The 27,786-nt window shown below is 45.6% G+C and overlaps 1 protein-coding gene across 2 annotated transcripts in view; it reads left to right on the top strand.

The window, feature by feature from the left end:
* The window catches only part of ptprub (protein tyrosine phosphatase receptor type Ub), a 372,529-nt gene that overhangs the window by 238,256 nt on the left and 106,487 nt on the right, over positions 1 to 27,786 (top strand). For both annotated transcript variants that reach the window (XM_083662513.1, XM_083662512.1), the window contains exons 7-8: positions 2,039 to 2,332; positions 19,409 to 19,729. In XM_083662513.1, the coding sequence (XP_083518639.1) occupies positions 2,039 to 2,332; positions 19,409 to 19,729 (615 nt within the window). The remainder of the gene's footprint in view (positions 1 to 2,038; positions 2,333 to 19,408; positions 19,730 to 27,786) is intronic.

The following is a 27,786-nucleotide window of genomic DNA, read 5'->3' on the forward strand; positions in this document are numbered from 1 at the left end:
AGCCCCTGTGTTGTTCCCTGGCCTTGTCTGCGGGTGGTCAACTGGATTATAGGTATGTGTCGTGGTCGCTGCACCAGTGCGCCCTCTGGTCAGTCGAGGCACCTGTTCGGGGGAACTGGGGGGGAATAGCGTGATCCTCCCACACGCTACGTCCTGCCGGTGAAACTCCTCGCTGTCAGGTGAAAAGAAGCGGCTGGCGACTGCACATGTATCGGAGGAAGCATGTGAGAGGCCAGTCGTAATAGACACAGAGTAGAGGTGAGGTGCTGGTAATGTTAAAAACCCTCAGAGAGGCCAGTCATAATAGACACAGAGTAGAGAGGTGAGGTGCTGGTAATGTTAAAAACCCTCAGAGAGGCCAGTCGTAATAGACACAGAGTAGAGGTGAGGTGCTGGTAATGTTAAAAGCCATCAGAGAGGCCAGTCTTAATAAGACACAGAGTAGAGGTAAGGTGCTGGTAATGTTAAAAGCCCTCAGAGAGGCCAGTCATAATAGACACAGAGTAGAGTAGAGGTGCTGGTAATGTTAAAAGCCCTCAGAGAGGCCAGTCATAATAGACACAGAGTAGAGGTGAGGTGCTGGTAATGTTAAAAGCCCTCAGAGAGGCCAGTCATAATAGACACAGAGTAGAGGTGAGGTGCTGGTAATGTTAAAAGCCCTCAGAGAGGCCAGTAACACAGGGGCCTCTGTAGGAATGAGAGATTAGTCACGCCCAGAGATCTAACTCTGATCTTTCTCTCATCCTTTGTCCTCATTTCCGTTTCTATTCCCTTCCTCCTCCTCCTCTCTCTCTCACACACAGTTGCCCGCCTGTGTAATTGCGCAGTGGCACGGATCCGCCACTAAGTGACATTTGAACCAGTGGGCTCTGAAGTGAATCCGTGCTTTTTCCCCCCACCATCTTCGCTCATAGTGACGCGCGGTCTCCTCTTTCATCACGGCAGAACATTCATTTTGTGAAAGAGATGCACCACAGATACGGCACACATGCAGTAATCCCTCAGTTTACAAATGGCGGGTATCCAAAGATCATACACATACCAAAGCGTCATAGGCAACAGCTGTTTTTTCACTTGCCCCTTTGCTGAAATTGATGCGGCGGCTCAGAATGTTTTGTTAATAGGCCTGACTAATCTGCTATTTAAACGCAATTAAACCCCCTCACGTCCTGAACGTCTCAAGAGACTCATTTAAGACTCGATGGGTTTTAAAAGTGAGAAATCGGTTTCCATACATAACTGATTAATAGTAAAACATCGTCCTCCCCAGACTGTGCAGCAGACAGTGCTTCAGGCTCTCCAGCAAAAGCACAGGATGCTGTTACTGTACTAATTAGAGCTGGGTATTGGTTCAAATTTCAAGAATCGATTCGATTCCGATTCACAAGGTTGCGAATCGATTAATCCCGATTGGATTCCGATTTGATTAATTTCAATATCGATTTGGTTAGTGATACCAAAACGTGTTTTTTGAGCTGTAACCTGAATTACATGATTGTCCAGTTAGTATGTACCACAGGGGTTCCCAACCTTTTTTGCGCCAAGTAGATACATGGGAAAAAAAAGTTGCAGACCTGTTGTCAGTTTTAATGGTTTTAGTTACACATATATTTACTCACCAGGTGGTGACAAAGGGTAAATAACAGCCTTTTCATCTGTCAATAATGACACTTTCACAATGATGCACAGTGATTTGATTTCAGCCTATATAATTTTTAAAAGTAGATATTAATGATCAAACATTTCCATTCATGTAGCCTACAGTATTTATGTTTTTGTTTCAACTACAAACATAAATAAACGTCAACTTGAAACTTGAAAACTGTTTCAACTACCACACACAGCATATTATTTTAGCCTGTTTATTAAAAAATAAAAATACAAATAAAAATCGATCTCTGGACATATGAATCGATATCAAAGGATTAAAATAAAAATCGATTAAAAATCGGAGAATCGATTTTTTGAACCCAGCCCTAGTACTAATACAAATATGTGTCACACAATAAAAACCCCTCCTTGTTTCCTCCTCTCACAGTTCCCCCGTCGCCCATCGCTCCGCCCCAGCTGCTGCGAGGCGGTTCCACCTACCTGATCATCCAGCTCAACACCAACTCCATCCTGGGAGACGGCCCCATTATCAGGAAGGAGATCGAGTACCGCGCCAACCAGTCGCCGTGGAGCGAGGTGCACGCGGTCAACATGGTCACCTACAAGCTGTGGCACCTGGATCCAGACACGGAGTATCACATCAGCGTGCTGTTGACTCGGCCCGGGGAGGGGGGCACCGGACCACCCGGGCCGCCCCTCGTCAGCAGGACCAAGTGTGCAGGTGAGCTTCCAAAATCCTCCCAACACTCTGCTGCACCTGAGCTGAGTAAGCCATGTATTTTGGGTTATAGCATTGTATCATCAGAATCAGAATCAGAATCACTTTTATTGCCACAGTATGCAAGTTACATATGAGGAATTTGTCTTTAGTGTCTGTATGCAGCGTAGCGGTCACATCAATATACAGATATAAGAAGTAGGAAGGTAACTAAAGACAATCGCAAGGTTGCAAGTGCAATCAAATCGAGTAAATATACCGTATATACAATATGTACATGAGTGGTGAAGTGTTCTGTGGATGATAAATATGAATTTACATTGGATTTACATGAGATTTACAGACAGAGTTAAATAGACGTTAAATAGGCAGTGGATTTACATGAATTTACAGTCGGAGTTAAATAGAGTTTACATTGAATGTACATTAGATTTACAGGCTAAGTTAAATAGGCATTAAATGTGCAGGGAATTTACATGCATTTACAGTCCCAGTTAGACAGGCATTAAATTAGATATGAGTTCCAGTTTTATGGGGGGGGGGGGGGAGTTCAGTTGAGTTTAGGAGGAGGTAGTGAGTTTGTGTGTGTGTGTGTGTGTGTGTGTGGGGGGGGGGGGGGGGGGGGGGTTGTTGGTGAGGTCCTTGGTGGAAGGGGTTTCCGGGCCTTGTTGGTGAGGCTGATGGCGGTTGGGAAGAAGCTGGTCTTGTGGCGGGTGGTTCTGGTCTTGGCAGACCTCAGTCTCTTGCCGTGGGGGAGTGTCTTAAAGAGTTTGTGGCCAGGGTGGGAGGGGTCAGCCATGATCTTGCGAGACCGCTTCAGTGTCCTGGCTACATGCAGGTCCTGGAGCACACATGGGCAAAATACGGCCCCCGGGCCGGATGCGGCCCGCGGGCGCCACCTGTGTGGCCCGCGATGGATTTTTTTTTTTACACACACAGTGCACCTGAACGCAACATGCAAGATACCCGCTGAATAAGTGTCCAAATGTTCATGTCATATTCTGGCCAATACTCCACTTCTGTTATAGCATTTCAGTCTGGAATATGGAATATCTTTCAATAATCTTTATGACTAAAAGGCTCCATTGAAGTAGACATTTAAATAACTCAAATAACTCATTGGTTTTGGATTTATTTAGCTTCAAGACAAACCTGGTAGCGAGGACATTTTTTGTGGCCCTCTCTATCATCAAAGTTACCCATCCATGGGTTACGGCATGACAATATTTGTTCGGCCCCCGGCAACAATCTGGGTTTCTCATGTGGCCCCCCATGAAAAATAATTGCCCACCCCTGTCCTGGAGGGATGGCAGGTTGCATCCGATTATCTTCTCAGCGCAGAGGATGATGCGCTGACTATGATCATGGCAGACTATGTTCCATAGTGTTAAGAAGCCGTGAAATCCAATATGTGCTACTACATGTACCCGAGTATCAAGCTTACACATTTTCATTTTCATTTTTTTCTCCCATTTGCTCCCCAATTGTACTGAGCCAATTCCCCCTGCTGTCCCGGTCGTTGCTCCGCCCCCTCTGCCGATCTGGGGAGAGCCGTAGACTAGCACCATGCTTCCTCCGATACATGTGCAGTCGCCAGCCGCTTGACAGCGAAGAATGAATGAATGAATGAATTTTTATTTTCGTGTCTCGTCATTTACATGACCCATCCCTCATGGGATTATTCAGACACATAATAATAAGATAATAACATAATAATAAATATATATAAATATATAATAATAACATTCTGCCATCATCTAACAGCACAGTAGACATCAACCAGGCATAAAGATAATCAAGCAGGCATAACATAATCCCAACGTAATCCTCCGAAAAATGTTGTTCCAAAATAGCCAACAAGGTATTTCAAGCAGGCCGCCAAATCATTTGCAAAACATTACGATTTTTGTGGGGTAATTTTTTTATTATTATTATGTAGACCTATGAGAATGCATATCTCCATTGTGCTCTGAAAACACATTGAGGCCATTTACACCTGGCGTTAACATGTGGTTTCTGCCATCAGATTGCAATCAGATTGTATTTTATCACTTCAGCCTGATTCCATTTACACCTGGCGTTAACATGCATTTTCTGCAATCTGATTGCAATCAGATTGCACAAATGGTTGTCCTCTCAATCCGCATAAAGTTGCTGTATCCAGATTGAGAGGACACATTGCATTTACACTTGTGTTCAATGTGTACACAATGCATCCCCTGACCACCTCCGGAGGTGGTTTGGCCGATCAGATTGCAATCCTTCTTCAATGCGTTTTGGGGGTGTTTACACCTGGCATTTCAAGTGATAAAACACAATCTGATTGCAATCTGATCACAGAAAACGCATGTTAGCGCCAGGTGTAAATGGCCTCATTGTTTGGCCTCCGTACTGTGTTTAGGGCCAGATGTGGGCCACCAACATTTTTGAGATTTTCAAATGGGCCATGAGTCAGAAAAGGTTGTGAACCGCTGCCCTGGGCACAAGAAACAATACACGAATCTAGACCCAACAAAACCTTAGGAGCCACACGTTATTCCCCTCCCCCCAAACAGGCACCCACCGACCGACCAGAGGAGGCACTAGTGCAGCCACCAGGACTCATACCCCACACCGACTTCCCACCCGCAGACACAGCCAATTGTGTCTGTAGGAAGGTCTCTGACCAAGCCGGAAGTACCGCTGCCGGGAATTGAACCCGGGTCTCCGCCGCGGTGGCTGTTGAGTTACCTCTACACTAACCTACAGAACACGTGTTCAGGTTTTGACACTCAATGTAGCTTTGCTCCTACAAACAATTGAAAGAATACCAGTGGTACAGAGGCCATGTTCACATTACAGGCAAATCCGATTTGCTGATAAAGTCATTAATCATCATTATCTTGATTGGTTTCCCAAATCTGATTTGGGAGTGTGTCCGCACTGCCACAAATCTGATTCTCAAGTCGGATCTGTGTGTCCAGACCTAAACAGCCTATCTGCATGGGTTGCTATGGTAACGACGTGGGCGTCAGTAAATACGTACGTTGGTGACGTGGTTTTCCTGCGCAGAAACATTTGATGACGAGTTGCAAGTGACGTTCAAATCAGATTTGGTGGATCTGCGCGTCCGCACTGAAGTCACATCAGTCAAAAGCACATTTGAAGCAGATTGGAAACTACCTCCATATGTGGTTTGGGACAAGTGACACAAATCAGACTTGGAGCGTCCAGACTCATAAAACCAATCTGGATAAAGTCATTAATAGGTCACTAAAGTTCACAAATCAGATTTGGCCTCCTAGTGTGAACATGGCCAGAATGTCTTCATGGCACTTGATCAAGTCATCCCATGAAAGATGTCTTCTCTGACACCTCAGAATACAGATGCCCAACAGCCAGACGCTCCAACTTCAAAGAGTGTTATATTATAGTGCTTCATCTTGTCCTGATAATCTGCTCAAATTCAATCAGAGCGGACGTGAGAGACGAGTACTGACTCAGTCGCTGCATATATTTATCTCATAGGAAAAAGACACATTTGCTATCAGTAACCGTTTTCTCAACTCTGGAGCTGAGCAGGCAGAAAAGGGAGACGTCTGTCTGCCACCAGCAACGGCAAATATGGGTTTGTCGCTTTCTGTATTTAAAAGATAACAGCTGGCTAGCCTATATATAGCTGGCTTCTCTGGTATCTCCTTGAGAAGAAAGTTACGAAGCTAATGTTACAGTATGATCAGAATCACAATCACTTTCATTGCCAAGTACAATAAACGTAGAGGAATTTGCCTTGGCGACATATCGGTGCAGACATGTTCAGAGTACATACTTTGACACATGGGAATGGATAACACGCTAATTGCTAACATGCTTTATGCAGTGTAAAGTGATACTGAATTACATACATGTGGACACTTGCATTACTCATATACTACATATACATATACTGTATAGTGTATTCTCTGTACCTACAGTATATACTACATACATATACTGTATAGTGTATTCTCTGTACCTACAGTATATACTACATACATATACTGTATAGTATATTCTAGGGATGTTCATTTTGCAAAATTTCCATAATCGAAAATCGGGGGAAATTAACGATCAATTATCGATTATCGATCATATTAAAGCAGCTACGAGCAACTTTTTCGATTGTTATTAAACAGTATAATTACAATATTGATGCATCACATCTTACCTATAATAGTAGCTGAGACCAAAGCCGTGTGTATCTGAGATTGCTCCCTTAGGTGATTATTAAGTCTATGTCTGTCTAAACTCGCGTCAACAGGGGGCTCTCTAGAGAGACCGGACCGGGTAACCCGGAAGTGAAACCCGGAAGTGAAACGCAGCTGCCTGCCTACCCCGTTTGCGCTGCCTAGCAACAGCATAAACATTGTGAACGCCACGCATACTCTCGGGAACATCTCTCGTTATATTCTAACAGGTTTTTTGGAAGTTATTTTGTGGTTATGGCCGAAGTGGCTGCTGCAAACCGTTTCATTTCACTTCCTGATCTGCCCTGGCTACAGACAGACTAACACTGGCCGATTCACTCGGGGTTCAAGCGAGACTACTCTGCGTTGGTCTCGTCGACTATTAGAGGTAAGATGTGATGCATTGATATTACATTTATACTGTTTAAAGCAGCTACGAGCAACTTTTTCGATTGTTATTAAACAGTATAAATTTAATATCAATGCATCACATCTTACCTCTAATAGTCGACGATACCAACGCAGAGTAGTCTCGCTTGAACCCCGAGTGAATCGGCCAGTGTTAGTGTGTCTGTAGCCAGGGCAGATCAGGAATTGAAATGAAACGGTTTGCAGCAGCCACTTCGGCCATAACCACAAAATAACTTCCAAAAAACCTGTTAGAATATAACGAGAGATGTTCCCGCGAGTATGCGTGGCGTTCACATTGTTTATGTTATGTTGCTAGGCAGCGCAAACGGCGTAAAAAGGCAGCTGCGTTTCACTTCCTGGTTTCACTTCCGCGTTTCACTTCCGGGTTACCCGGTCCGGTCGCTCTAGAGAGCCCCCTGTTGGCGCGAGTTTAGACAGACTATAGACTTAATAATCACCTAAGGGAGCAATCTCAGATACACACGGCTTTGGTCTCGTCGACTATTAGAGGTAAGATGTGATGCATTGATATTAAATTTATACTGTTTAATAACAATCGAAAAAGTTGCTCGTAGCTGCTTTAATAACAATCGAAAAAGTTGCTCGTAGCTGCTTTAATAATAATATTTTTTTATTTTTTTATTTTTTTTATTTTTTTAACAAAATGAATGCCTATGGCAGAAAATATGAAAGACAACGTGTTCTCCTCAATGAACTCTTTATTTAAATGTGTCTCCTCTCCAACACTCTGCTGTCCCCGGCGCATGCCGGTGTTAATTCCCCATGTTTAAAACAGTTTTGTTGGCACAAAGGCCCGTGCCCAGCCAGAAAACTAGAGACTATATGAAGCTCCACCTCACGTTAGTCGGCTGTGCAATGGAGTGGGGCGAGGAGGAACGAATTCCACCCAAACCTAGTCCGCAATTTTTTTTTTTTTAATAATAACAAAATCGATAAGAATTCCACATGATCGATTCCATTCCTTAACGATCAATTATCGATTTTCGATAACTGATGAACATCCCTAGTGTATTCTCTGTACCTACAGTATATGCTTAGCTACATACATATACTGTATATTTTATTCTCTGTACCTACAGTATATGCTTAGCTACATACATATACTGTATATTTTATTCTCTGTACCTACAGTATATGCTTAGCTACATACATATACTGTATATTTTATTCTCTGTACCTACAGTATATGCTTAGCTAGCGTGCTGTTCCACATTTTTCTCCCCCTGCTTGTTCTACTTTTCATTCCCAGTCGACACTCCTTACAGTGATCCAAACAAACAAACAAACAAACAAACACTCCATATTAGGGGTGCACCGATCACGTTTTTTGCCACCGATCACCGATTGCCGATCGCCTATGGGAAATATCTGCCCAACCGATCATCGACCGATCACCGATCACCGATCACCGATCACCGATCACCGCTATATAAACTCCTCAAAAAAAGTTTGGAAACGTTATTTCGGTCGATTATTTCTCCCCTTTAATAATACCAATTGGCATTGTATTTTATATCGTTGGAAAGCCTGATTAGTGATAGGGCTTTTTTTTTTTTTTTTTTTTTTATTAATATACAAAAATATCGGCAATCAGCCGAAATATCGGCAATCAGCCGATCGCATATTTGAGGTAAAAATCGGCCGATACAGATTGCTTGCCGATCGATCGGTGCACCCCTACTCCATACAGTGATCCAAACAAACAGACAAACTCTCCAGTGAGAATGCAGATTAAAATGTGGATTGTGTTCCATTCCAATCAGTGATTTGTGTCAAGCTCTGCCTCCTATCAGGGTTTTTTCTCCACACATTCTGTGCCGCCTGCCTGCTCAGATCCATGCAGGCAGCCTGTCATCTGTCACCGTGCAGACACAGAACACAGAACACCCAGGGAGATGAGCGGGATACCAGGAGACGACAGCCCTGCTTACCATTAAACATACACATATATAGGACACAGTATTAACCCATTGATACCTGATGCAGCATTTGCGTGTATATCCCTCATTTGTGTGCGTGTCCCTTTAAGACCGCGAACCGCGTTAACGCGGTTCGCGGTCTTAAAGGGATACACACACAAATGCTGCATCAGGTATCAATGGGTTAATACACGCGCACTAGAGATGCGTGGATGAGCGTTTATGCCATCCTAATCCGTGTGTATGCATGAACCGTCCGCCCACCATAAATCCACGCAAATTATTTCATACTATTTATAGATCCGCGCCCGCCATGCACCCGACGCTATAAACGCTATAAACGGTATAAATGGAGCAAACTTACGGTTTCTGCTGCCGTTGGTGTGATCGCGATCGGTCCAAGACTCCAAATAAACTTCCATGCTGTATTATGTCCAGTCCACCACTTGCCCTCATGTAGCTTACTCGGCTAACGCTATAGCTTTAAGTTTAGTTTACTTGATTGCCTCATTGTATGGGAAAATACCAACGCGTCTTCTCTTCAAACACGTCTTCAGCGGAGATTCCTTTTTGAGGGTGACATCATTGACCATTATATGGACCAAAAGTGGAGCCTAGGACCTAGCACATGGCTATTGTTTTGTTTACGGCCGTGGGTCCTTTGGGGGATCTACAACAGGCGACTAAGAATGTGCCTGACGAAAAATGGAGCTTAAAATATGTTCATAGACTAGAGAACGTAATTAATATTATTTTTCCTCATTAATGATACATCGTTTCAACTGCTATTAATCAGAATGTTTATTTCTATGATCCGCGGGCGGGATATCCGCGGTCAGCGCGGCTATAACTGCGGCCCGCGCATCACTAACGCGTACAGATGCAGGCAGACATGTGCACTTGTGAATGCATACATACATTAGTCCTAGACAGACAGAGACACACACGCGCACGCTCACACGCAACAGAGAGGAGAACTCTGCTATTACCCCAAAGGCAGTTTGTGGTTCCATGCCTTCCATGGTCATCACTCTTTCCTATGCCCAACGGTCTCCTCCTGCCACACAGCATCCCTCACAGATCTCCCTGCCCTGCTCCACTAGAGCCTCCTCACTCCTCTCTCCTGCCACACAGCATCCCTCACAGATCTCCCTGCCCTGCTCCACTAGAGCCTCCTCTCTCCTGCCACACAGCATCCCTCACAGATCTCCCTACCCTGCTCCACTAGAGCCTCCCCACTCCTCTCTCCTGCCACACAGCATCCCTCACAGATCTCCCTGCCCTGCTCCACTAGAGCCTCCTCACTCCTCTCTCCTGCCACACAGCATCCCTCACAGATCTCCCTGCCCTGCTCCACTAGAGCCTCCTCACTCCTCTCTCCTGCCACACACCATGCCTCACAGATCTCCCTGCCCTGCTCCACTAGAGCCTCCTCACTCCTCTCTCCTGCCACACAGCATCCCTCACAGATCTCCCTGCCCTGCTCCACTAGAGCCTCCTCACTCCTCTCTCCTGCCACACAGCATCCCTCACAGATCTCCCTGCCCTGCTCCACTAGAGCCTCCTCACTCCTCTCTCCTGCCACACAGCATCCCTCACAGATCTCCCTGCCCTGCTCCACTAGAGCCTCCCCACTCCTCTCTCCTGCCACACACAGCATCCCTCACAGATCTCCCTGCCCTGCTCCACTAGAGCCTCCTCACTCCTCTCTCCTGCCACACAGCATCCCTCACAGATCTCCCTGCCCTGCTCCACTAGAGCCTCCCCACTCCTCTCTCCTGCCACACAGCATCCCTCACAGATCTCCCTGCCCTGCTCCACTAGAGCCTCCTCACTCCTCTCTCCTGCCACACAGCATCCCTCACAGATCTCCCTGCCCTGCTCCACTAAAGCCTCACCACTCCTCTCTCCAATGACATATTCAAGCCACCCGCCTCTCCCCACAGCCTCAGACACCCCTCATTCATCAACTCACAGCCCCCCCCCCCCCCCCCACAGCCCAAACTCACTCAAGAGACACACATCACAATAAAACAGAAGAAGAGAGGCAATAGCGAGTGAGGGAAGGGAGGAGTGTGTATGTATGTGTGTAGTGTGTGTATGTGTGTGTATGTGTGTGTGTGTGTGTGTGTGTGTGTGTGTGTATGTATGTAGTGTGTATGTGTTAGGGATGCACCGATCCACTTTTTTCACTTCCGATCCGATTCCGATACCTGAATTTGGATATCTGCCGATACCGATATTATACCGATACCAATATTTTTCTTGAATATACAGTATAGGAGACAGTATAGAAGATTTGGCCAATTCAAAAAAAAAAATTAATATACCTTGCAAAAAGCAGACAAAATTAAGAAAATATACAAGGCAAAGAAGGATACTATTATACATGAGCAAATTACGGCCAGCGCCCGCACTGGAATAAAAAAAAATAAAAAAAAATGGGATCAGATTTTTTTCTCTCCGATCTGATCCATGAATTAGTGCCAATATCGGCTACCGATATTGGATCGGATTGGCCCCATCCCTATGTGTGTGTAGTGTGTATGTGTGTGTAGTGTGTATGTGTGTGTAGTGTCAGTGTGTATGTGTGTGTAGTGTGTATGTGTGTGTAGTGTGTATGTGTGTGTGTGTGTATGTGTCGTTTGAATGAGTGAAAGTGTCAGAGTGAAGAGAGTGGATGTGTGAGAGGTGAAGCGAAAGAGCGTTCACAATCACAACATACGTGTGTGAGAGGTGAAGCGAAAGAGCGTTCACAATCACAACATACGGAAATTGCTTTCACAGTTGCCGGTTATCGGTGTTTGTGAAAGTCACCCAACTCAGCTTTTTAATGATGTATTTACATTTCATCCACTGTGACATTAGCTTGTTCAGCCACGTGTGCTTTTTAATGATGTATTTACATTTTATCCACTGTGACATTAGCTTGTTCAGCCACGTGTGCTTTTTAATGATGTATTTACATTTCATCCACTGTGACATTAGCTTGTTCAGCCACGTGTGCTTTTTAATGATGTATTTACATTTCATCCACTGTGACATTAGCTTGTTCAGCCACGTGTGCGCTAAGTAATGCTGCCCTGTTTGATCAGCTGTTAGCGGGCCATAGATGTGATACAAGTTGAGTACAGGTGAAGTACAGGTGAAGTACAGGTGTGTACAGGAAGTAGTGTAGGAAGTACAGGTGAAATTATTATTATAAATTTTTATTTTGTGCTGAGACTGCATCTGACTGCGTGGCCCAATGATTGTTTGTGGTCTTTTCTTTTTAATATATATATATTTCCCCCCGATTTTTTATCCCATTTTTATCCCCCATTAGTGCTAATTTTAATTTATTTATCCTGGTTGCTGCTCCACCCTCTGCCAATCTGGGGAGAGCCAAAAACTGGCTCCATGCTTCCTTCCGAGACATGGGCAGTTAGCCAGCCGCTTCTTTTCACCTGACAGGGGAAGCTTCACCGGTAGGACATAGCACGTGGGAGGATCACGCTATTCCAACCAGTTCCCCTCCCTCTGAACAGGCGCCCTTAATGACCAGAGGAAGCACCACTTCAGCGATATTACATGTTTTGGTGAAGGGTTCCTATATGAAGGAGACCCCCAGGGTGCATGGGGAGAACATGCAAAAGGCCCTTTTGATGACCCCACCCGGGCGGTGGGCACTCGAGGACATGCGGACGGGCACGCACTCCTTCAGCGCTCACATCGTCCCGGGTGGGAATCGAACCCAGGACCTTATAGCTGTGAGGTGACAGTGAGGCGACCGTGCCCCCATGTTTACGGTATTTACCTGGGGGCGGTTGATGTGTCATGCCCTGTACAGTAAACCTCAAATGTAAACTCCTTCCTCCACCCGGTTGTCTCTCACCTTCTCCAACCTCCAGGAGACACTAATCACCACCTGGCTCCTGAGTGCTCCTCCAACCCACCCCTGGTCCCAGACCATCTGGTCTACAGTTCCCCTCCTGACCTCAACATTCCACCACTGAATCCCCGTCCTCCCCCTTGCTGTTGCTCTGATTAAGTTTAAGCAGGAGGAAATGAGCGGTCAGGTTTGTGTGCCATCTCACGGAGGAGGTAATTATCACGGCGAACAGAAGGGATATTTGGATCTGCTCCGTGTTTAAGGGGAAAGTGAATTTCCTCCTCCAGAAGCTGTGCTTTGCCACCGTGACTGATCTCACTCGTCGGTGGTTCAGGCTGTAGATTTTCCGTCCTTCTCGACCACGATGACGCCTGGCTGGGCCGCGCCGTCCGCATACGCCCGTGTGGCGCCGTCGTGCGGTTGCTGTAAAACTAATGGCCGTGAATGTGAACATGATCTCCGCCTGGCTCTGATGGCCAGCCAGGTGTGCTTGATGAGGCGTCGCTGTGATTATCAGCACGCTGCATTAGCGCAGCTTGAAGCCCCCTCACAGTAAATCACAGAGGAGAGAGGCGAGCGGTTTGTACTGCAGGTGGTCCCCAAACTACCTTAATGGGCTTCATCACCTGCTGCTGGGGTCACAGATCTCTGTGGAAAGCCCCTCTGCCTGAGTGCCTGTGGTGCTCCTCGGTTCTCTAAGAGCCAGCTCACACTGTGGAGCTGCGGACTACATTTAGGAACATTCGGAAAACACAAGCTTGTTCCTCTCTTGGCATGTTGTTCATCATGCGTTTGTCTCCGAGCCAGAATTCCCTCAATCCCCATATTCCATATGTGCGCGTGCATGTGTGGAGACTGGAGAGTGCGTATGTTTTTGCTTCAGTACAGAGGCGTCATGCCCATTGTAACTGAGGGCAATTGCCCCCTCAGATTTTTGAGAGGTAATTTTTTTTTTTTTTTATAAACATAGGCTATAATATTATAGGCTGTGTGTGGTAGTTGAAACATAGTTTCAAGTGGACGTTTATTTATGTTTGTAGTTCAAACAAAAACATAAATACTGTATAGGCTACATACAGTACAACACAAAAGGCTGTTATTTACCCTTTGTCGCCACCTGGTGTGTAAATATATATGTAACTAAAACCATTAAAATTGACAACCGGTCCACGACTTTTTTTCCCATGTATCTACCGGTCCGTGGCACAAAAAAGGTTGGGAACCCCTGCTCTAGAGGACACTAGATGAGACTAATGGAAGAGAAAAGATTTCTACCTTCTGAAAAGGCAATACCAGCCAAAATAAACATTGTGTTACATTGCTTTGAAATGTGTGGTCTCCCTTTTTTGTCAAGTCCATTGAGCCTGGGCAGTGGCAATGTACTTAGTCTGGTGATTATGCATCTTTCCAGGAGGCTGAGCAGTTTGGAAAATAGCCTTATGGTTACACCTGCTCAGTCTGTTCATTTTAAATGAGATATTCCTCTAAATCTGGCTTCCAAACCAACCAAAACATTTTTGGCGCCACACTTTTTTTGGCCCCCTCAGATTGTTGGCTTGCATGACGCCCCTGTGTGCGCGTGCATGTGTGGAGAGTGTGTATGTTTTTGCTGCAGCACATGCATGTGTGGAGAGTGCATATGTTTTTGCTGCAGCGCATGCATGTGTGGAGAGTGCGTATGTTTTTTCTGCAGCACATGCATGGGTGGAGAGTGCGTATGTTTTTGCTGCAGCACATGCATGTGTGGAGAGTGCGTATGTTTTTGCTGCAGCACATGCATGTGTGGAGAGTGCGTATGTTTTTGATGCAGCACATGCATGTGTGGAGAGTGCGTATGTTTTTTGCTTCAGCACATGCATGTGTGTGGAGAGTGTATGTTTTTGCTGCAGCACATGCATGTGTGGAGAGTGCGTATGTTTTTGCTGCAGCACATGCATGTGTGGAGAGTGCGTATGTTTTTTGCTTCAGCACATGCATGTGTGTGGAGAGTGTATGTTTTTGCTTCAGCACATGCATGTGTGTGGAGAGTGTATGTTTTTGCTTCAGCACATGCATGTGTGGAGAGTGCGTATGTTTTTGCTTCAGCACATGCATGTGTGGAGAGTGTATGTTTTTGCTTCAGCACATGCATGTGTGGAGAGTGCGTATGTTTTTTGCTTCAGCACATGCATGTGTGTGGAGAGTGCGTATGTTTTTGCTGCAGCACATGCATGTGTGGAGAGTGCGTATGTTTTTTGCTTCAGCACATGCATGTGTGGAGAGTGCGTATGTTTTTTGCTTCAGCACATGCATGTGTGTGGAGAGTGTGTATGTTTTTGCTTCAGTACATGCATGTGTGGAGAGTGCGTATGTTTTTTGCTTCAGCACATGCATGTGTGTGGAGAGTGCGTATGTTTTTGCTGCAGCACATGCATGTGTGGAGAGTGCGTATGTTTTTGCTGCAGCACATGCATGTGTGGAGAGTGCGTATGTTTTTGCTTCAGTACATGCATGCCTGTCTGACAGTCAGTGCAGAGCCTCTCCGTCCGCAGCTAGCTTAGGCCCCACAGTGCAAAGGCAGGCTCTGCTCTGTCCTGATGATGTCCCCCGTGTAGCAGCGTTAATGGCGATAATAAACCACAAACTGTCGCATTGACTCCCGCGTCCAATCTCCAAGGATCAACGCGGCGCGCTCTGGGCTTTCGGCCATGTTGCGACGGCTGCAGTCTGATCCCGCGGGGTGCCAGAGAGAGAGTGGGCGTCTGTAGCGTGCAGACGAATGAGACGAGGCGAGGGGGGGAAGAGGGTTGGCACAAATGTCCACTTTGAGAAAGCCACACAATGAGGCTCTGTGGCCTCTGGTGCGCTGCTTTCATCAACAGTGTGAAGCCTCTCTTTATTTAGCCCGCAGACTGTGCAGACTATCAATCGCGCCCATTAAGACAATCCTCAATCACAGCGGACAATTGAACATGGCGGGTGTTTAGTCTACTACTTTGCGATGACTCTGCGCACCTCTTAAGCTTAATTTATACTTATTAGAAAGTGTTGCTCAGTACATGGTCGCAGACGAAAAAGAAAGTGTCGCTCATGGTGTTGCATTTATACTTCAGAGGACGTTCGCCTCGGTTCAACGGTCACGTGACACTCGAACGCTATAAGCAGCTGCAGAGGGAACGAAATGCACAGTGAAACCACCTCGGAGGCAAGATGTAACGTACTTGGCTGCAGCCACATATAAACAGCACACAACCACACAACTCACCTCCTCTCTCTCTGGGAAATTGGTCACGACGTTCTTTGTGATTTTCACGAAGTCACAGATCAAGGACAGGCTGATCAAAATAGCGGGGACACGTTCATTCATTTCAATCGAGCGAAAACTAGCGGGTGGACCCCAACCAAAACAAGGAAGGCAAGCGTGTGCCGTCTATATAGCCAATCAGACTTGCGCGATACTATGACGTAGTCAGCGACACTAGACATTTCACCAGGTAGCAGACACTGCTCGCCGACACTTGAAAGTGTCGACTCAAGTCCTCATTTCTGTCAGCGACCGTTTCAAAAGTGTCGGCAGACGAAGCATAAATTGGGCTTAAATCTGCTGTCACATGAGTCTGTTTGGGGCTCGGATCAATGACATCAGCAAGGGAATTCCAGGCAGCAAATGAAAAGGCCGTAAGCAGGTGAAACCCTGAAGCCTCTGGTATTATAGATCGGATGTATCATAGAGTTTCACTCGAGAGAAAAACCCCACACCACAGAGATGGATAAGTGCGTATACGAAACCGATGATACCGGGGCTTTCATGTCCGATAAAGTGCACTTTCATGTATGCGTGTGCTGTGCACGTCAAATAGAACGGGTAATCGAGAGAGACGAAGAGAGAGATAGGGAGAGAGAAAGCGATATAGCAAAGAGAAGGAGAGAGAAAGAGAGGATGATGATATTGGATACAGCCACATGTTTGTGTTTGTGTGTGTCTGAGTGCACGTTTCAAATCCAATTTCTTTGATGATTCTTTTTGTTTCAGTTCGTCACTCATCCGCTACTCATCCGTGCATTAGCAGCCTTATTGGCGTCCCCCTGCCTGCGCTAATGTGCAGCGCAGCTTTAAAGTGAGGAAATAAAGACCTTGGCCGGTCACCTCAAACTGTGCTGATCTCTCCCTGTACCCCATATCTCTGCTGTCACTCCCTGCCTCCCTGGTCCATTACTCATCCAGCGGCTATTAAAAGAATAAAGCAATACAATACATTATGTAGGAATATTGCTTGACAAAAAGGCATCGATTGTGTTAATAATGGCGGTTGATAAATGCCTCCATTGATAGTTTGCTGCTGAGGATGTCCTTGGCTTGACTCCGCCTCCCTTCAGCTCGGACGTGCTGCCCGAACACAGGCTTGGTCTGTCTCTCTGTGGATAGAGAGGCTCTCTGTGTGTCGTTCAGCTAGCAGCTACTACAGAGGGCTTCTTTAGGTTTGAGTGAGAGAAAGACGGTGGTTAACCCGGCAGTGACCAGAACTAACCATATCAAAATATGCCACAGACACGCCAAGTAACCAGCAGAATTGGACGTCCTTGTATAGCACTGTCATTTTGTGTATATGGATTTTAAGCCTCGGGACGAAAAACTATAACTAACTATAACTACTGGACAGCAGAGATGGGGACTTGGGACTTGGACTTGAGTCGCACTTAAGTCTCACTCACAGTGACTTGGGACTTGACTTGAGACTCATCCTCAAAGACTTGAGACTTGACTTGAGACTTGTCCTCAAAGACTTGAGATTTGACTTGGACTTGAGTTTTGGGACGTGAACAATCTTTATTATTTTTTTTATTTTTTTTGGTGCATTAACATCTATAAATCTAATTCTATACTGACAAATCTATACTGATGTCATCCAATCAATGCTGATACTGTATGCTAATAGATAAGGAGTGAGGATAATACAGTACATGCTTTGAATTCCTTAGTTTTAGCTATGCAGTGTTCTAAGAAGACCAGATGGCATGTAGCAGATGATAGAACGCTCATCCAGAAGAGACTTGACTTGGACTTGTGACCAAAGACTTGAGACTTGACTTGGACTTGTGACCAAAGACTTGAGACTTGACTTGGACTCTAGCTCAAAGACTTGAGACTTGACTTGGACTTGCCCCTCAAAGACTTGAGACTTGACTTGGACTTGTGACCAAAGACTTGAGACTTGACTTGGACTTGTGACGAAAGACTTGAGACTTGACTTGGACTTGTGACGAAAGACTTGAGACTTGACTTGGACTTGAGCTCAAAGACTTGAGACTTGACTTGGACTTGCCCCTCAAAGACTTGAGACTTGACTTGGACTTGTGACGAAAGACTTGAGACTTGACTTGGACTCTAGCTCAAAGACTTGAGACTTGACTTGGACTTGCCCCTCAAAGACTTGAGACTTGACTTGGACTTGTGACGAAAGACTTGAGACTTGACTTGGATTTGAGCTCAAAGACTTGAGACTTGACTTGGACTTGAGCTCAAAGACTTGAGACTTGACTTGGACTTGAGCTCAAAGACTTGAGACTTGACTTGGACTTGAGCTCAAAGACTTGAGACTTGACTTAGACTTGCCCCTCAAAGACTTGAGACTTGACTTGGACTTGAGCTCAAAGACTTGAGACTTGACTTGGACTTGAGCTCAAAGACTTGAGACTTGACTTGGACTTGTGACCAAAGACTTGAGACTTGACTTGGACTTGTGACGAAAGACTTGAGACTTGACTTGGACTTGTGACGAAAGACTTGAGACTTGACTTGGACTTGCCCCTCAAAGACTTGAGACTTGACTTGGACTTGTGACGAAAGACTTGAGACTTGACTTGGACTTGAGCTCAAAGACTTGAGACTTGACTTGGACTTGCCCCTCAAAGACTTGAGACTTGACTTGGACTTGTGACGAAAGACTTGAGACTTGACTTGGACTCTAGCTCAAAGACTTGAGACTTGACTTGGACTTGCCCCTCAAAGACTTGAGACTTGACTTGGACTTGTGACGAAAGACTTGAGACTTGACTTGGACTTGAGCTCAAAGACTTGAGACTTGACTTGGACTTGAGCTCAAAGACTTGAGACTTGACTTGGACTTGCCCCTCAAAGACTTGAGACTTGACTTGGACTTGAGCTCAAAGACTTGAGACTTGACTTGGACTTGCAAAAATGACATGTGAGCATCTCTGCTGGACAGTCAATTTACTGGTAGGAGTGCGTCAGCAGCCCCACAGCCTGTCCGATTAATTCGGCGTAATTGGCAGGAGTTCCTGCTCTGCCATGGGGGGGATGTGGGTGTGTTGTGTCCTGGCAACAAACCTGGTGACCTCCATGTCCTGTTGGGTCCAATATGGCACCACCTAGCTGGTGGTGAACAACTGCCAGCACATCCCTGCAGGACATCACCTGCACTGCACTGTCGTTTATTTGCTGGCAAAAGTCGTTATATTGACAAGCACAAAGTTACCTCTCATCTTCTAAAAATCCAGTAGTGCCTGAAGGACATCTCTAACGACATTACTTGTTACTCTGTGAATGAAGTCTCAGCGGGGCTCGTCTTTCCTCCATCCTTCATTTTGATGTTTTTATCTTCCTTCAATCATTCTTCTCCTCCTGTCTCCCTCTCTGCCTTCTCCTCCACAGAGCCCATGCGTGCGCTGCGCGGCCTGACAGCATCAGATATCCAGTCCAGGCAGCTGTCCCTGCAGTGGGAGAGCCTGGCGTTCAACCTGACGCGCTGCCACACCTACTCGGTGTCCCTGTGCTACCGCTACGCCACGGCGGGGGGCGGCGGCGGCCACAACACCACCGTGCGCGAGTGCCTGGCGGTGGAGCGCGGCAACGCCTCGCGCTTCACGCTGCGCGACCTGCCGCCCTACCACGGCGTCCACGTCCGCCTGTCACTGGCCAACCCAGAGGGCAAGAAGGAGGGCAGAGAGGTCACCTTCCAGACTGAAGAGGACAGTAAGTCTATTCAGCTTATGTTCAGACCTTACAGTGGTGCCAAATTCTTCCGGGTCCTTTTAACACTTCCGGCGGTCACGGCGCAAAATAAGAGAGTTGTTTATGGAGCGGACAGTGCAGGGGGTAAAATAAAGAACGTAGCCTACTACTTTGAGTTCGGTACACAGCAAGCAAGCAGAGTATCCACTGTTAGCCAGGTCAGATAACGTTATCGTCGACAATGACGAGCACTTTCTTGTAAAACATACCTGGACTCCAACAAAGAAAGCTTCAGATAGTTTTCTCTCCTCCGAGCGCTCGAGCCACTAATAATAAGAGCCGCAGACGTTAACGTAATTCCCTGGAATGCGAGACTTAACGAGCCAGTTACATGGTGTTGCATTCTTAGACATTGCCGTTTGCTTTTATTTGGTATGTTACATACAATTGGCTAAATTATTAGTTAATTCAGAGTTAGATGATATTGGAGCAGCCAGCCATTTTATTTTTGTTTATTTTATTTTATTTTTAGCGGAACTTGTGACACGACCACACAACCGGGTCAAATGGGCGTGGCTACATAAGGTGAATAGGAAGGAGACTATGGACACACTTTACAGTATACAGAGGAATTGAATTGAAGGGGCTCATTACAAAATGCTACTTCAATCAATATATATATATATATAATATTTCAATATCACAATTTGATATCTAAAATATTGGTGATGCAGGCTGATGTTTTGTTAGTTACCTACTACTAGGGCTGTCGTGATTGTGGCCAAAATAATTCATGATAACATTCTCAATATTATTGCAATATCTTTAGAAAATTGAATAATAATAATAATAGTAATAATTATTATAATTATTATTATAGTAATTATAATAATGCTATCAGTCAAATTAATCTTTAAACTTTGTTTATTGTGTGTCTCTTTTTTGGCAAATTAATTACACTCAAAATACGAGTGTAGGGAGATGGATTAGTGAGAGAGAGTCTGTAACCATAACTGTACCAAAGCGTACAAAAAGAGTAATTACACTTACTTACTTTACTTACTTTATTTGTTCATTTAGACGGGACAATGCATAATTAATGAACACAATGATCATTATAAGAAATGCCGGATTTAGCCCCAATGATAATGAAACAGCTACAGTAGTTACTGCGTCACGTGGTGTGTGTGTGTGTGTGTGTGTGTGTGTGTGTGTGTGTGTGTAGGGGGGTGGTTGGGGGGTGGTCTTGGTGGTGGTGTGTATTTATTAACACGATATCAATTATCATTGTTTTCAATATCACTATATCGTCATATCACAATTATCGCCACACCCCTATACCTACCATTTTAAAAAGTGCAATTATTTATATAATAATAATAATAATAAACTGTAATTATATAGCACCTTTCATAACATAAAATGCAGCTCAAAGAGCTTTACAGAAGAAATGATTTAAAAGCAATCATTTGCATAATAAGCATAATTTCATCACAATATAATAATAGGTGTTAAATATGTAATTTTGTAATGCACACTTTCATATGATGGGACTCTGCTCCTGCATGATGGTGTTTCTTAGAGGTGCAGAGGTTTGCTGATGTGAGGCCAGAGTTCAGAGGATGTTCGTGCTCACAGCAGTGTGTCACGTGACACGGCATTGTGTCACGTGACACACTGCTGTGTCACGTCGACTCAATGGTGTCAGTAGTCAAGTCAAGTTTATTTATATAGCCCTAATTCACAAGCATGTCCCAGAGGGCTTCACAGAGAATATGTCTAGCTAATTCTAGCTGACACAACAGTAGCAAACTACAGAATAAAGATAACACATTGAACAATTGATAGAGAAATATAGAAAATATAGAAATATAGGAGAGAGCAGGAGAAGGGAGGAGAGCAGGGGGAATGTGAGAGAGGAGAGAGCAGGAAAGTGATGAGGTGGGGAGGGAATGGGAAATGTTGGAGAGTATAGGAGGTGGGGAAGGAGCAGGGGAGGGGGGAAAGAGGAGAGAGCAGGAGAGGGGAGGGGGAGGGAGAGTGGGGGGATGTGGGGGAGAAGAGAGCAGGGAGAGGGGAGGAGGTGGAAAATGTGGGGGAGGAGAGAACGGAGAAGGAGAGGTGGGGAAAGGAGCAGGGGAAGGGGGAAAGAAAGAGAATGGGTGCCATGCTTTAAAATGGAATGGATGCCATGTCAGTACCATGTTTGATTGTTTTAAGATGTAGCTGAGAGTGTGGCGAAGTGACTTGGCTGCCCTCCAGCTTCATATAGCATTCTACTTTCTCAATCCTTCCCACAACCACACCCAGCAGTAGAGAGTAGTGTCATTGTCAACTATTTAATTATGATCACATGCATTAATTGGGATAACTGTTTTGGAGGTACTTGGAGGTAATATACTAATGTGCTAATATTAACTGACAAAATGAGAGACTATTCAGACCTGGAGAAATAAGAGCTAAAAGCGTTCTCAATATATTTCAGTTGTCTTGTTTTGTGATGGTTCGAGCACTTTTGAGGATTTTTAAGATTTTGGCGAGATAAATCAAGTTTGTCATACTAAAACATATAAAATCATATTCCAACATCATTTTTAAACATTTACAGTTCAAATAATTGCATACTCTGTTGGTTCCTCTCTCTTTTTATGAGGCATATTAATAAAAGGATGGCGACCATGTCAATAAGGCTGAATCAGTATTACAAAATATCTCATTGTCGCATGAAAATAATATGAAAAAGCAGAAATATCTGAGGCTCGCCAGCAACCCCCTCAGATTATTCCTTTGTGCCATAAGCAGATTGTCTGCATGCCAGGCTGAGGGAGAAATCAATTTTTCCACGAGAAGTCAAAACAAACAAGATTTTTCAGAAAGACAGAGGAAGCAAGAGAACGAGGGAGAGAAAGAGTGTGTGTGTGCGTGTGTGCGTGCGTGCGTGTGTGTGTGTGTGTGTGTGTGTGCGCGTGTGTGTGTGTGCGTGCGTGCGTCCGTGTGTGTGAGAGAGAGAGAGAGAGCGAGAGAGATACATACACACACGTCAATTATGAACATGTTTTTCAAAAACCTTAATAAGCAACTCTGTCCTCCAGACTAACTCAATACAGACCTAAGAGCAGAGTCAGCTGTTTGGCTGTGGTTCAGCCTCAGGCCTGAATCTCACATAACAGTCTTCCTCTCTCCACAGTGCTCACACAGACACATAACAGTCTTCGGGGCCCTATCGTCACAAAAGCGAAAATTTAGCGTTTGCGCTCGTTTAATGCCATGCGCAATGCAAATTGGGGGCGTGCACAATCGCATGCCTGTTATAATTGTACTGGACATAGGCGTGCCACATGCCAAAGCAGGCATTTCGGTGCAAAAATGTGGGGATAGATGGCATTATCCTATCGTCAGCAGCGCGCAGTTACTTTGCGCTAAGAGCTTTGAAAAGCACCTCTTACGCGCTAAATACCCCGCTGCGCTTGAGCGCACCATAATCTCTGTGATGCGCAGCGCAGTGCAGAGTAAAATTTATTTTGGATATGTCATTACGCACAGACGTGCCACGCCACAACATCAAATTCTGCTGCTAAAATTAGCAGATAATTCAGTGAGGCAATCAACTATAACTCACTGAGAAACTTTTATCACATCGCAAAGAGGGAAATTCATTGAGAAAACTTGTTGGACAATGGACATTATCCTACTTGCAATAGGCTATTCACCTTCACCTATCCTATAACCTGGAGGGTCATTGGCACCACAGACGATCTGTCAACAAGCTTTCTCCATCTCTCTCTGTCCTCGGCACTCTATTACGCATGGAGATAATATACAGCATATTGCATGCCTCGCGCAAACACAGCAATTGCGAGACAGGAATCTGATTGGTTTGATTGATGTAACGCCCCAGGCATTGCCTGGCCACACCTGTGAATAATTCTGGTGCTTAAGACCGCCCAAATCCCGTTTGCGCTGGCATTTTGGGGGCGCAGAGGATTTGCGCCTGCGGCAGGTTCCGTGAATGTTTCCCGCATCCCCGCCGAGAATTGCATCCCCACCATATTTCGGGGGCTGTTTTAACTTAGAAAACAAGAAGGTCACGTCAACCCATGTTACATTTCTGTATAAATCATTACAATATGCTCCCGTGAGGTGGGGATGCGTTTAGCTGCTGCCGGTCGGGGGTGCAAAACTCGGCATAACACCTGGACACTTGCGTAAGGCGGACTGCTATCGTTAAGGCAAGCAAACAGGTGCGCAAGCGCAAATAGGGGATATCGGGCCTTTCCTCTCCACAGTGCTCACACAGACACATAACAGTCTTCCTCTCCACAGTGCTCACACAGACACATAACAGTCTTCCTCTCCACAGTGCTCACACAGACACATAACAGTCTCTACACAGTGCTCACACAGACACACACCAGTCTCTCCACAGTGCTCACACAGACACATAACAGTCTCTCCACAGTGCTCAAACAGACACATAACAGTCTCTACACAGTGCTCACACAGACACACACCAGTCTCTCCACAGTGCTCAAACAGACACATAACAGTCTCTACACAGTGCTCACACAGACACACACCAGTCTCTCCACAGTGCTCACACAGACACACACCAGTCTCTACACAGTGCTCACACAGACACACACCAGTCTCTCCACAGTGCTCACACAGACACATAACAGTCTTCCTCTCCACAGTGCTCACACAGACACATCACAGTCTTCCTCTCCACAGTGCTCACACAGACACATAACAGTCTCTACACAGTGCTCACACAGACACATAACAGTCTCTCCACAGTGCTCAAACAGACACATAACAGTCTCTACACAGTGCTCACACAGACACACACCGGTCTCTCCACAGTGCTCACACAGACACATAACAGTCTTCCTCTCCACAGTGCTCACACAGACACATATCAGTCTTCCTCTCCACAGTGCTCACACAGACACATATCAGTCTTCCTCTCCACAGTGCTCACACAGACACATATCAGTCTTCCTCTCCACAGTGCTCACACAGACACACACCGGTCTCTCCACAGTGCTCACACAGACACATAACAGTCTCTCCACAGTGCTCACACAGACACATATCAGTCTTCCTCTCCACAGTGCTCACACAGACACATATCAGTCTTCCTCTCCACAGTGCTCACACAGACACATCACAGTCTCTCCACAGTGCTCACACAGACACATATCAGTCTTCCTCTCCACAGTGCTCACACAGACACATAACAGTCTCTCCACAGTGCTCACACAGACACATATCAGTCTTCCTCTCCACAGTGCTCACACAGACACATATCAGTCTTCCTCTCCACAGTGCTCACACAGACACATATCAGTCTTCCTCTCCACAGTGCTCACACAGACACATAACAGTCTCTCCACAGTGCTCACACAGACACATAACAGTCTTCCTCTCCACAGTGCTCACACAGACACATATCAGTCTTCCTCTCCACAGTGCTCACACAGACACATATCAGTCTTCCTCTCCACAGTGCTCACACAGACACATAACAGTCTCTCCACAGTGCTCACACAGACACATATCAGTCTTCCTCTCCACAGTGCTCACACAGACACATATCAGTCTTCCTCTCCACAGTGCTCACACAGACACATAACAGTCTCTCCACAGTGCTCACACAGACACATATCAGTCTTCCTCTCCACAGTGCTCACACAGACACATATCAGTCTTCCTCTCCACAGTGCTCACACAGACACATATCAGTCTTCCTCTCCACAGTGCTCACACAGACACATAACAGTCTCTCCACAGTGCTCACACAGACACATAACAGTCTTCCTCTCCACAGTGCTCACACAGACACATATCAGTCTTCCTCTCCACAGTGCTCACACAGACACATATCAGTCTTCCTCTCCACAGTGCTCACACAGACACATAACAGTCTCTCCACAGTGCTCACACAGACACATATCAGTCTTCCTCTCCACAGTGCTCACACAGACACATAACAGTCTCTCCACAGTGCTCACACAGACACATATCAGTCTTCCTCTCCACAGTGCTCACACAGACACATATCAGTCTTCCTCTCCACAGTGCTCACACAGACACATAACAGTCTCTCCACAGTGCTCACACAGACACATAACAGTCTCTCCACAGTGCTCACACAGACACATATCAGTCTTCCTCTCCACAGTGCTCACACAGACACATATCAGTCTTCCTCTCCACAGTGCTCACACAGACACATATCAGTCTTCCTCTCCACAGTGCTCACACAGACACATAACAGTCTTCCTCTCCACAGTGCTCACACAGACACATATCAGTCTTCCTCTCCACAGTGCTCACACAGACCAGGGAGATTGGTTATCACAATGTATTCATAGCTTTCAAGGGGCGTTACGTGCTGCCGGGAACGCCCACCTGCACTAGTTTCTCACGCTGTGTTTGTTCAGCCAAAATGCCGGATACCTGTTGTGCTATCGGTTGCACTAAACCGACGAGGAGACACGCCTGGCTTGTATTTTTACAGAATCCCGTCTGAGAAAGAAAGGAGGAGGTTGTGGATTTGTGCGACGTGGTTCAGTCGCTGGGGAGGGCAAAAAAAATTGCTTTTTTTTCTACCATCAAAGTGGCTCTTTGCGGCCAACATTTCATCAAAGGTAAGCTCAAGTAACGTTACAATAATGATTAATACGTTAACGTTACTTGAGCTTACCTTTGATGAAATGTTGGCCGCAAAGAGCAAAGACGTGTGTACTTTGATGGTAGAAAAAAAAGCAATTTTTTTGTCCTCCCCAGCGACTGAACCACGTCGCACAAATCCACAACCTCCTCCTTTCTTTCTCCGACGGGGATTCTGTAAAAACACAAGCCAGGCGTGTCTCCTCGTCGGTTTAGTGCAACCGATAGCACAACAGGTAGGCTATCCAGCACTTTGGCTGAACAAACACAGCGTGAGAAACTAGTCGACACGGCTGGCAAGTTTTTTTTTTGACCGCCAGGTGGGCGTTCCCGGCAGCACGTAACGCCCCTTGAAAGCTATAGTCTGGCCTTCACAGTCCTGCTACTGCTATTTTAGGGAGTAGCTTAACCCATTGATACCTGATGCAGCATTTGCGTGTATATCCCTCATTTGTGTGTGTATCCCTTTAAGACCGCGAACCTCGTGACGTGGTTCGCGGTCTTAAAGGGATACACACACAAATGCTGCATCAGGTATCAATGGGCAGCAAGCATCTGCCACATTCATTCCAATACATTTCAGCGTTAAAGAGCATGGTGCAGGTTAAAAAAAATCTGAATTGACATTTTGGGCTCATGATTACAGTGAAAACACTCCAAAAAGACAAAGATCCCCCCCCCCACACACACAGGCCCCCAGGGTATAAATATGGAGGAAAAGGTGACATTTTATAAATGGGCGTGTGACATAACATCTCTCCCCATCTTCCGCAATCGGTTAAAAACCCATCTCTTTTCCCTCCATTTCACCTCCCCCTAACCTTCCCTTTCCATCACCCTTAACATGCTGCCCACGTACCTTCAACTGTCTGTTTATTTGTTTGTTGGCTTTTATTGTATTTATCTTTTTCCCTTATCTCTGTTTCCACTATGTATGTTACATGATTTTATGGTTGTTATTTTCTGTATGTACGTCGCTTTGGAGAAAGGCGTCTGCCAAATGAAATAAAGTAAAGTAAAGTAAAATAACAACAGGAGTGACATCACAAGAGGAGAATGTTCTGCTGGGGCTGACACACACAGGGATGCAAAGTCATGGAGAGTGAAAAAAGGTGACAGATACCAGGGCAGAGACATAAAACCACTCAGAAATCCTCATATTTTGGGCTGAAAAATGTGACTGTCACCTAAGGGTGACTATTTTGCATCCCTGTGACATCACAAAAGGTAGTTCCATGAAATGGACCAGTGCCCCCTGCTGGTTACAAAAACTAGTCTAAACGCAGCTGTGTGTGATTGAAAAAAAGTTTTTTTCCCCCAAATCCCATTGCTATATATACCCCTTCCACATATTAATGCAATGTGGTCTCCAACCTGCACCATGCCCTTTAAGTTAACCGAGG

Source organism: Poromitra crassiceps (assembly GCF_964638095.1).
Source record: "Poromitra crassiceps genome assembly, chromosome: 29".
Classification (NCBI taxonomy): Eukaryota; Metazoa; Chordata; class Actinopteri; order Beryciformes; family Melamphaidae; genus Poromitra; species Poromitra crassiceps.